The sequence below is a fragment of the Triticum urartu genome, chromosome 7 (assembly GCF_003073215.2).
Source record: "Triticum urartu cultivar G1812 chromosome 7, Tu2.1, whole genome shotgun sequence".
Taxonomy (NCBI): Eukaryota; Viridiplantae; Streptophyta; class Magnoliopsida; order Poales; family Poaceae; genus Triticum; species Triticum urartu.
In genome coordinates, this window is record NC_053028.1 from 261,478,781 (window position 1) to 261,490,214 (window position 11,434).

At 45.1% G+C, this 11,434-nt stretch overlaps 1 protein-coding gene across 2 annotated transcripts; it reads right to left on the minus strand.

Moving 5' to 3' along the window:
- Window positions 1–4,776: 4,776 nt before the first annotated feature.
- Window positions 4,777–10,881, minus strand: LOC125519793 (retinoblastoma-related protein 1). Of its 2 annotated transcripts, none has more exons than XM_048684561.1 (18): window positions 10,560–10,881; window positions 9,724–9,828; window positions 9,511–9,638; window positions 9,330–9,426; window positions 9,173–9,219; window positions 8,807–9,002; window positions 8,614–8,680; window positions 8,260–8,442; window positions 7,959–8,152; window positions 6,998–7,868; window positions 6,715–6,850; window positions 6,548–6,620; window positions 6,288–6,464; window positions 6,076–6,195; window positions 5,839–5,974; window positions 5,631–5,746; window positions 5,397–5,512; window positions 4,777–5,319 (listed from the first exon to the last, which is right to left on the minus strand). In XM_048684561.1, exons 1-18 carry the CDS (start codon window positions 10,710–10,712, stop codon window positions 5,169–5,171), a joined length of 3,066 nt encoding a protein of 1,021 aa, XP_048540518.1. In that variant the 5' UTR covers window positions 10,713–10,881; the 3' UTR covers window positions 4,777–5,168. The 2 variants fall into 2 exon arrangements, with proteins under 2 accessions (XP_048540518.1, XP_048540519.1); XM_048684562.1 differs by having other exon boundaries at window positions 5,631–5,743; window positions 10,560–10,880.
- Between the last annotated feature and the right edge of the window lie 553 nt (window positions 10,882–11,434).

Sequence of the window (11,434 nt, forward strand, 5' to 3'; positions counted from 1 at the left end):
CACAAACAAATAAACTCCTCGCAACCAACGCGATAAAGGGGTTGTCAATCCCTTCACGGTCACTTACGAAAGTGAGATCTGATAGATATGATAAGATAATATTTTTGGTATTTTTATGATAAAGAGAAATAAATATGCAAGTAAAATAAATAGCAAAGGAAATAACTAAGTATTGGAAGATTAATATGATAGAAAATAGACCCGGGTTTCACTAGTGGCTTCTCTCGAGAGCATAAGTATTAGGTGGGTGAACAAATTACTGTTGAGCAATTGACAGAATTGAGCATAGTTATGAGAATATCTAGGTATGATCATGTATATAGCCATCACTTCCAAGACAAGTAGACCGACTCCTGCCTGCATCTACTACTATTACTCCACACATCGAACGCTATCCAGCATGCATCTAGAGTATTAAGTTCAAGAGAACAGAGTAACGCTTTAAGCAAGATGACATGATGTAGAGGGATAAACTCATGCAATATGATATAAACCCCATCTTGTTATCCTCGATGGCAACAATACAATACGTGCCTTGCTGCCCCAACTGTCACTGGGAAAGGACACCGCAAGATTGAACCCAAAGCTAAGCACTTCTCCCATTGCAAGAAAGATCAATCTAGTAGGCCAAACCAAACTGATAATTCGAAGAGATTTGCAAAGATAACCAATCATACATAAAATAATTTAGAGAAGATTCAAATATTGTTCATAGATAAACTTGATCATAAACCCACAATTCATCGGTCTCAACAAACACACCGCAAAAGAAGATTACATCGAATAGATCTCCACAAGAGAGGGGGAACTTTGTATTGAGATCCAAAAAGAGAGAAGAAGCCATCTGGCTAATAACTATGGACCCAAAGGTCTGAAGTAAACTACTCACACTTCATCGGAGAGGCTATGGTGTTGATATAGAAGCCCTCCGTGATCGATACCCCCTCCGGCGGAGCTCCGAAAAAGGCCCCAAGATGGGATTTCATGGATACAGAAAGTTACGACGATGGAATTAGGGTTTTGGCTCTGTATCTGGTAGTTTGGGGGTACGTAGGTATATATAGGAGGAAGATGTACGTCGGTGGAGCAACATGGGCCCCACGAGGGTGGAGGGCGCGCCTGGGGGGGTAGGCGTGCCCCCCTACCTTGTGTCTTCCTAGTAGATGTCTTGACGTAGGGTCCAAGTCCTCTAGATCACATTTTTTTCCGAAAATCACGTTCCCGAAGGTTTCATTTCGTTTGGACTCCGTTTGATATTCTTTTTCTCCGAAATTCTGAAATAGGAAAAAACAGCAATTCTGGGATGGGCCTCCGGTTAATAGGTTAGTCCCAAAAATAATATAAAAGTGTATAATAAAGCCCAATAATGTCCAAAACAGGATATAATATAGTATGGAACAATCAAAAATTATAGATACATTGGAGATGTATCAGCGGTGCGGCGCATATCACGTGGAAGTCAACGCGCGTGGACAACGGTGGACCGCGGGCCGCAGTGTTACGGCCCGAAGGGTCGACGCAACGGCGGCGGGCAGGTCGGGGCGACGGCGGGTAAGACCTTAGGGCGGTTGCAGGGATCGCGTGCCACGCTCACTACACCCCGACGGGGCGACGCGGCGGCAGTGCGAGGATCGGTGCAGCCTCGGGGACGTCCTCGGTGCGGCGGTTGACCGCGGGCCGCCGCACTGGCAGCGCGCGAGGTGGTGCAACCACGGGAACGGCCTCAGGGCGGCGGCAGGGATCACGTGTCGCGGCACTATGGCCCGAAGGGGCGACGCAGCAGTGACGCGGATCGGTGCAGCCACGGGGAGAACCACGGGGAGGCGGCGCTCCGGCCCGACGAGGCGACGCCGCGGCAGCCTGTTGCTCGATCGGTGAAGGGGTGCTCTGAACTCGGAGACAGGGCGGTGATGGCCGGCGTAGATCGACGAGCGGGCCGACGTGCGGACGACGGCGGAGTGGACCGCTTGTCGCGTGAGGCCGCCGGGTCGGGGCGACGGGTGGGCAGACGCGCGGACGACGCCCGTTAGGGGCCGCCTGTCGCACGAGGCCGCCGGGTCGGAGAAGAGGCCGGCTGGTGTCGGAGTAGAGGCGCATGGGGGTCGACAGCGGCGGCGGGCGATGCAAACCGATCAAGCATAGATCGGAGAACAAAAAAAACACCGATTAAAACGACCGGCGAGAAAGCGAAAAAAACCCGGAGTAAGGGCTCGGGAAAAAACTCTTTAGGGTAGCCGGACAACACGACCGGCGGACGAACCCTAGGTATGGGCGATGCGGCCCCCGGCGGCGATCATGGAGGCCGACCGCTACGGGGACAGCGCGCGGGTGCAGAAGCAGCGGCATCTAGGATTTAGAACCCGAAAACTGATACCATGATAGAAGGGAAAGAGAGATTTGATGAAATAATTCGTTGTATTGCTTGAGTCTCGTGGGCATATATATGAAAGTATAAAGATCAACTTTGAGTACAAAAAAGATAGGACCAAATCCTAATCTATTCTATACTTTCTAATAATCCTTATACTTAACAATGTTGGCACTGTTTATGATTATGCTGCAAGAATTTCAGACGGTGAAAACGACACTTAGCCTTCACGTCCAAGCAAGCAGTCGAGTCGACCGTCATCCCATACGGTGGCAATATCCGCAAGTCAAAATCTTGCCCCTAAGTTTTGCTTTTTCTATCTTCTATAGATCTTTTAAGAAAAAACAACGTGTTGACACCCAGTGCAAGTGACGTTTTGAAGGATTCTTCCAAACCTTTGAAACGACCAGCTGGTATATTGCACACGAAATTGCTTCATGCATGACAGGAACTGCACGATCTGCAGACGACACCTTTCATCCCAACAGTGCTAGGCAGCAATTTTAAAAAAAAACAATTGCCTGAAGCGTGCATGCTTGCTGTAGGTGCTGCCACATTGGATCGTGCACGTGTCAGGCACAGATGTGTCGTGTATAGCAACGCTGTATTGCACAAGAAACCACTGTAGGAAATATATTTTTTTCATTATTTTATCAGAAAACACCATGTTAGAAGTTGAACTAGTAGTGTTTTTCAGAAAGAAAAAAAAAGTTAAAGTACTGGAGAAGCTCCAGCTATTTCTCAGCATTTCCTAAAAAAAGTTATTTCTCAACAAACTACTGTTCTTTCCGTCCCATAATGTAAAACATTTTTTAACACTATACTATAGGGAAGTAATTGTGCATCACAGCAGCACTGCAACTGCAATGGCAATTCACAATTGTACTTCTCATCGCTAACAAGGCTCCCGTGCTCATTTTGCAGACATTGACCCGGGGGACATGATGGCAAAGGTTGCACATATAAATGTGCGGTTTATATGACCAAAGTGTTAGATTTCCAGTCGGCCTGGATTTCTATCAACATCATTCAACAATACTAGTACGTACATGACAAGCTAGATTTGGAACAAGTCTTCTACACTATCATTCATCAGCAATAGTGGTTAGACCATGACACACATTCGAAAGCTTTGAAACGACCAGCTGGCATATTGCACAAGAAAGAAATCACTGCTGGAAATGTTCTTTCTTCCATTATTTTATCAGAAAAAACTATGTTAGAAGTTGAACTAGTAGTGTTTTTCAGAAAGAAAGAAAAAAAGTAGAAGCGGTGGAGAAGCTCCGGCTATTTCTTAGCATTTCCTAAAAAAATATTTCTCAACAAACTACTACTTCTTCCGTCTCATAATGTAAGACTTTTGTGACACTATACTAGAGGGGGAGTAGTTGTGCATCACAGCAGCACTGCAATGGCAATTGTACATCTTATTGCTAACAAGGCTCCCGTGCTCATTTTGCGTGTTAAATTTCCAGTTGGCCTGGATTTCTATTAACGTCATTCAATAATACTAATATGTACTCCATCTGGTCCTTTTTAGTTTGCATATAAGTTTTTGTTTGAAGTCAAAATATCTATACTTTGACCATGAAAAAATGTATCAACATTCACAATGTCAAATCAATATTGTTAGATTTATCATGAGATGTAGTTTCATAGTATATATATTTGGTGTTGTAGATCTCGGTATTTTTTAATATAAATTTCATCAAACTTTACAAAATTTGACTTGGCACAAATTTAATATGCAGAGTAAAAGGACCGGAGTACATGACATGCTGAAAAAGATTTGGAAAAAGTCTTCTACACTATCATTCATCAGCAATAGTGGTTAAACCATGACACACATTCCAAAGCTTTGAAACGACCATCTGGCATATTGCACAAGGAAGAAACCACTGCAGGAAATGTTCTTTCTTCCATTATTTTAACAAAAAAAACACCGCATTAGAAGTTGAACTAGTAGCGTTTTCCAGAAAAGAACAAAAATGTCAAAGCAGTGGAGAAGCTCCAGCTACTTCTCAGCATTTCCTAAAAAAAGGTTATTTCTCAACAAACTAGTACTTCCTCCATCCCATAATGTAAAACGTTTTTTGACACCATACTTGAAGTAGTTGTGCATCACAGCAGCACAGCAATGGCAATTGTACATCTTATCGCTAAGGAGACATGATAGCAAAGGTTGTACTATAAATGTGCGTTTATACGACCAAAGTGTTAGATTTCCAGTTGGCCTGGGTTTCTATCAACATCATTCGACAATACTAGTATGTGCATGACACGCTGAAAAATATTTGGAACAAGTCTTCTACATTATCATTCATCAGCAATAGTGGTTAGACCATGACACACAGAATAGCCAAAATAGACAAGTTAGTAGCTTCCAAACAAACAAGCAAACAAAGAAAGAAAGAAAAGGTAGGTCTCATTTACAAAATTGTTACACCCTCTGTTCACCAACATAGGACGTTTTGACAGTTCAATTTAAACCGTCGAAACATCTTACATTTACATACGGAAATAGTACTACTACTTATCGCTAACATTAGCATTAAAAACCCTCCCGACCAAGAGGAACAAAAATCAGAATCCACGCGGCACAGGTTAGCGGGTCCCTCTCTCTCAGGGCAGCCCTTCTTTTTATATATCACAAGAGTAAAGAGCTGCTCACACAGAGTGGCTCCCCATGTCAGGGAACACATATCAGAGACTAAAACATCTAACACTACTAGATCGGGCTCACACCTAACAGATTAGCATTTGTATCAATAGGTCGTGATGGCTACGCCGCACGACCAAGCTAAGGGTCCTGCTGCTCGCCCTTTACCGGCGTCTTGGTGCCAAAGACCGCCATCGCAGCAGCGGAGCTGCCGTTCTGGTCGCTCAGGCTTCTGGCCACCACCAGATCGCTCACCACGTCGAAGTTGAGCCTTCCGTTAACTTTCTTCCCGCTGCACAAATTGCAAGTGTTCTCATGATTTGCTTCTTGACAGTCGAACGAGGACAATTTCCAGACTCTGGCTTTTACCTGTTTAGGCGGGTGTTAATCGCATTCAGATCCTTGGAGGGGCTCTGAAATGCATGGGTGCTCTCCCCGACACACGCGTAATAGCTCTTGGAGCTCGGCGAAAGCAGGGTGTCCATCTGAAATGATCAATTTTATCAGTCAGCAACATTGATCAAGGACTAGTGCAACAATTTAGAGTCACACATGACCAGGATGATGCTAAATAAAGCATAGAAACTTCACAAAACTATTCACCTTTGACGATCGTAGCGGGGAGACATATACATTATGAGTGGCAGAAACTTTCTTTGGAGACATGTCAGGAAGGTTCGGAAACCTAGACAGCCGAGGAGATTCTGGAAATGAGGCTGCCGATGTGACAAAAAAACAAACACTTCAGAAAAATCATTTGCAAATCCAGCATTTGAACAATCTTGCTTATTTTCAGTTAATCGATGCATACCATCGCCACCACTTTTTGGCTCATTGTTTCTGTTTGGACTGGTACCAGGTCCAAGATCCACCAACAAAGGCTTGACGGTAGGAATAAATACTTCGTTGTAGAAAGTGATGATATCAACATGATCCTCTCCTATTTTCTGTCATGAAAACAGTTTATCAGATACTCCCTTCAGAATACCAGCCAATTGAAAACCGGGGAAAAAATCCCTTGAACAATTAAAACAATGTGAGGTTTTACCCCGCTGCGGCTCCTCGATGGCCAATTAACATAAACACTACGGAAAACCTGTGGCTTGCATTGAGACTGTTTTCTGTAGCTGAAAATAATCTCCTTGAAGGTAAGGGCTAGTTGAGATATCTGTGAAAAAATATATATGAACAGTAAATTAATTGTAGCAAGCAAGGCCTTTATCTGAAGGTTTTCCAAGGACAGTGATAAATTAAACATACCTTTGCAACTCCATATATGCAGCACAGTATGATCTGGTCAATGTGCCTGTTGAAAAAAAGAGCGGTTTGTTGGCTGATAATTTGCTGGACAAGGGAGTATACTCGCTCCAGAATTTGCTGACTAAGTTGCAATCTTTCACAGAGACATTTGATTCTAATGGCTGCAAGTTTTGTTATCTGCAGGGGGGCAAAAAGGGTACAGTATGATCAGCAAGCATTTTAGTGCATCACATTACATTGCATCAAAAACAAACACCCACCTTGCTCAAGAATACACCTATTCCTGTCTCTGCGCATGTTTCTCCTCCTGCTGCTGGATTAGGTCTTGTTGGGCTGCAATTAAGAACACAGAAGGCAAAGTTTCAGTTTAGCATCTCGCCTCGCTAACCTGAAGAGTTCACACAGGAATCAGGAAGAAATGTCAAACCTTGCAAACGCCGACTGAAGAGGAGGTAGAAACTTTGATTTGATGGCATCCTTTACTGGTGATCTAAATGAGTTGTCCACCAGCACATTTCTCCTTTCAGTACATGCTCTTTTGGGCGATCTAACTTCATCTTTATCTACAGAAAATATCATTGACACACAGGAAGTTTAGTAACTTCATATACCAAGTGGGAAAGCCCTAAAAATGCTACTCAATTGGCAGCACAGATTCGAAAACATGATATAACAGGCATATGTTAGTGGTGACTTCCCAAAACTGCTACCTGGTTGCTTGTGAAATGGGAGAGGTGGAAGGCCACCCAGTGAAATATCATGATGCACCGCAATAGCATCAAGCGAAGGCATTGGTTCAGCCAGTAAACCTAGCCGGTTTATTTCTGCAGACAATGTAGGTCTAGCAACAATTAAGGAATTGTACATTGAGGAGCCTTTCTCCCATGCCATGCTTTCCAGAAGTCGCTCCTCAAGTGAATTCAAATGACGCTTCAACTCTCGCGGCAGTGAATCTTCATGTCTGACAAAGCTCTCTATGACTTTGCTCAAATCAAAAGCTGTTATGCCAGTTTTCTCCAGCACAGCTGGGAACATCATTGTGACTGTCTTGTGAGTGGCCAGAACTAACTCAGCAGAACAGGCAATCATACAACGATGGAATCGCTCATTAGACAGAAGTGACGTAAGATTGCTCCCACTCAAGATCTGTGACTCTGCTCTGCACATTGACTCCAGAACTCTATAGTACAGCTTAAGAGCTTCCATTTTCCTTTGCTCTGTCCAGATAGCATCCATCCCGCTTGTGTTTCGCAAACTAGTACACATACGCTCACCAAAAGAACTGCCTGTGAATATGGCTCCAAGTATAATGGCAGCTCTGCATGTGATGTCATCTGTTACATCCTTATCACATGCAGAGAAGAAGCGCAGCAACTCCCCAGAAGGTTTGGAAGGGAGAGGCGATATTGTACTTCGAAGCCACTTGGCAGTTGTCATGGCTGTGCTCACTGGGGTGAAAGGAGCCATCTTTGAGTTGCAGAAGCTATTTCCATTAGGTGACGGACAGAAACGTGGAGGAGACATTGGGGCTCGACTTGCTGTTGATTTGGTAGGTGAGGCCATAACATCATCATACTTTCTCTGCAAGATCACAGATAATTAGGTTAGTAAAGATCAAAGCTTTTGAGCTATGGAAGAATGTAGGATGGGCATAGGCTCATTAGTAATTACCTTTGTGCCTGGCAATTTAAGGGCACCTCCTGACAGACTTCCACTGCCAAGCAAACTGTCCTCATCATTAGCAAACATCCGTGCATCTAGTTCTCCCTTTGTATCAAGTCCATTCACATATTCCTTTTCCAGGACCTGCAAACTTGATTTCAATGAATCTTCCTCAAGAAAATTCTTGAAAAACGTCAAGCCCTCTGCATCAAAGAAAAAAGTAGCTGTGACATTGGCCAACAAAAAATTCATGAAAGACAAACATAGAGTCAAAACTTTAAGAACTTCTGTTTGCAGCCCAGACTCATACCTGGATCAATAAACGATAAACTGCCCTGCTGGCACTCTGAAACATCCGAGCATGGTTTCTTTTTTAAAATATCCTTTATGAGAATGTTTGTCTTCTGCAGTGCTTTGCTCAACTCATCTTCTGAGGTAAGATATCTTTCACAGAGGGATGCAATAAGATTGACTCCCTTATCTGACTTCTTAGCTGATTCAAATCAATATAAACAGCATCCATCAGTTTAAAGCTGTAACTGCCAATGGCTGTGTGCACCAATCGATGCAGAGGCTAGGGTTTAACCTCCTTTTCAGATAAAAAGGATGTAGCTGCCAAACAAGCTGAGCATGAAAATAGTCAAAACAAAGAGGGAATCATTACCAAAGCAGGACGAATCCTCGATGCTGAAGTTCCTTAACCGCACAGGGATATGAATAATAAGCACAGCCTGCAAGCAATAAGTATTCAGTGTTTACAAGTTAGACAAATATCATACAAGGACATTTTGTCTTGTTGCATATGAAGAGAAGATCAGGCGACACGTGTGAGATAGATCATAGTAGGGAGTCCTTACCAACACAGAAACCAACTCAGTTGTGGATGTTAAAAGATTCTTCACGGCGCTTGATGCTTGGTTTCTCAGAACTAAGAAGAGTAACCATCCAAAGTCATAATATTCAGAAGCTTGTTGCACATTTAGGTCTGAAGAATTATTTGCAGGTTTGCCATCGTTTAAGAGGAATAGCTCCTGGTACGCGCGCCTGTAATGCCTGAACAAGAGAAACATCGCTGCCGCTTGTCAAACACAATACTAGTTCATAAATGCTCAAGACCAGGAAAAAACTACAAAAAAGAGCGATGAGTGCAGCAGCAAATGAGCTAAGATTCAGTGAACAGAGTTGCCATGTGGGCATTTTAGGTTACATGCAGAGGAACTTACCGGCCTAGGGAGCATAAATGGACAAGATTGGCCTGCAGCTCCTGTAACTGAACACAAAACAAATAAATGGCATTAATCAGCAAGGGATGAACACATAATATGTGTTTCAGTTCTCAAACCAGGGGATAAGCCATTTGTGTGTGCATAATTAAATTACCTCAAGCCTCTTCTCCCAATCTGAACCATAGAGACCAGTCAGAATGAATCCAACCTTTATGCAGAACTGAGGCATCTCCTTGAAAAAATCAACAATCCTGCAGAGCATCCACAGAGATGAGAAACAGACTAGCTAAAGCAATTAACTGAGAACTTGGTTAGAAGAAAAACTGCAGTCTCACTTGAGATCGAATGCCCTCAAAATCTGGCGCAGCGTGATGCCACGGTCTTCCTTGGCCTTCCCTGCGTTGCCGAGCTTTGACACGCAGTAAAGGACACAAGCGCACCAGGACCTCTCAATCTCCTCGGGCTATTAAGCACAAGAAACACAAATTTTAGCTGCTGCTGTACATCAGAACATGACATGGTTTGCGGATGAAGACGCCGAGATTTACCGATCCACTACCCAAGGATGACATGCTGGACAGGAGGATGATCTTGGTCTCCTTAAACAGCTGCATCGCCTGCCTCGTCGTGCTCTCGTCGAGCACTAGCTTCCTCTGTTCGCCGGCAAATAGAGTAGTCGGCAGGATTAGATAATGAACAAAAACTCAGACATGGAAATAGCCCACAAGATGGAAGCTTGTCGCCTGCCCTAAATCATGGTCAAAGATCAGGCGGAATAAACAACTTAATACGCTCTGCCTGCAGGTAAATGTCTATGGCTACGGATAAAACACACAAGTTCCAGTACAGGAGATAGTAGTACGGAGTACAAATTAACAGTAAAGGGTGATTTTTTCTAAGATTTGGAGGGGTTAACCACAGGTCACAGAAATTAGCCGCCAGAAAATCATTCGCCCCAAAAAGATGTCGCCAAGATAATCACGAAATAGCACCGCCGCCAGAGGATTTGAAAGCGGTAAGCGCAAAATCACACCGAACCCGCAGAAGAATCTGAAGGGGGGAGAAGACAATCTAATCCAAGGGGACGAGAGCGCAGAATCCCAAGGATCTGGAGCATGGGGGCAAAAAAGATGGCAAATTTCCCCCCAACCAATCGTACATGAAAAAGATAAGCGGGAATCGAATCCAGCATATAGAACGGGAGAAGATGGGGTCGAGACCGCGAAATTTGAGAATGGCGCAACGCCCGCCATGATTTCTTGTTGAATCTTGACGGAGACAATCTAATCTAAGCGGGGAAAGTAGGAACAGATCGGCACAAAGAACTGAACCCCTGGTCCGAGAAGGGGAAAGAAGGCAGGGGTGGATTGACTGGGCCCCGTACCTTGCAGACATCAGCGAAGCGCTCCTCCATTGCGGCGGCGGCGTTGTTGTTGGCGTTGGCGCCGCCGTTCATCCTCGCGGGGGCCGTGGACGTGGAGCACGCCGTGACCCCCGACCCCGACCTCGCGGGCTGCGGCGCGTCTGCTCCGTCCATACGCTGCCTCCCCCAGTAGGAGTATAACCTCCGGGGACGGACGAAATCTGGAGGCTATGGACTCCGGCGAGCGGCTGCGGCGAGGAGAGTAGGGTTGTTGCGGTGGGGCGGCGTGGCGGAGAAGGGTGTGGGAGGCAGGGCAGGGCAGGGGAAAAGAGGTGGGAGTGCGCGCCAAAAGAGAGGATTTTTATGTCCGGTGCGGCGGCTGCGCGGTGGGCCCGCGCGGGGTTTTGGCGGGAGAGGCGCGACGGAGATGGCGGGAGATCTGCCCTGCCCTGGGCTGAGCGGGCCCTATACGGCGGTGACGATGTCGGGATCCGCGGCCACGTGCGGCTCGCGGCGGCAGAAACGTGTCCGGCTGGGTCTCAGTCTGGGACGGTGAGAGGCTTGCGATGCACGATACATACAGTTCCGTGCTCCTTCGGGGTTCAGTGCTGCCTACTACACTTGTACCGATTCCACGGATGCCGTTGAATTACTACTAGTACGTACTCCCTCCTTCTCATCAAAAGATAAATATAAAGTAGTATCTCTTTCTCATCAAAATATATATATTTTATCTTTACTAGGAAAATGGCCCGTGCGATGCAACGGGGTAAAAATTCAATCAAAAGCTACACGGTGTCTTGGTTTCATGGCTCAAGGGCTTTTTAATCCCGGACGGAGGTAGTATTTTGAGAGAATTGATCAAAAGACAATGGTAGCTGATAGAGGCTAAGGTG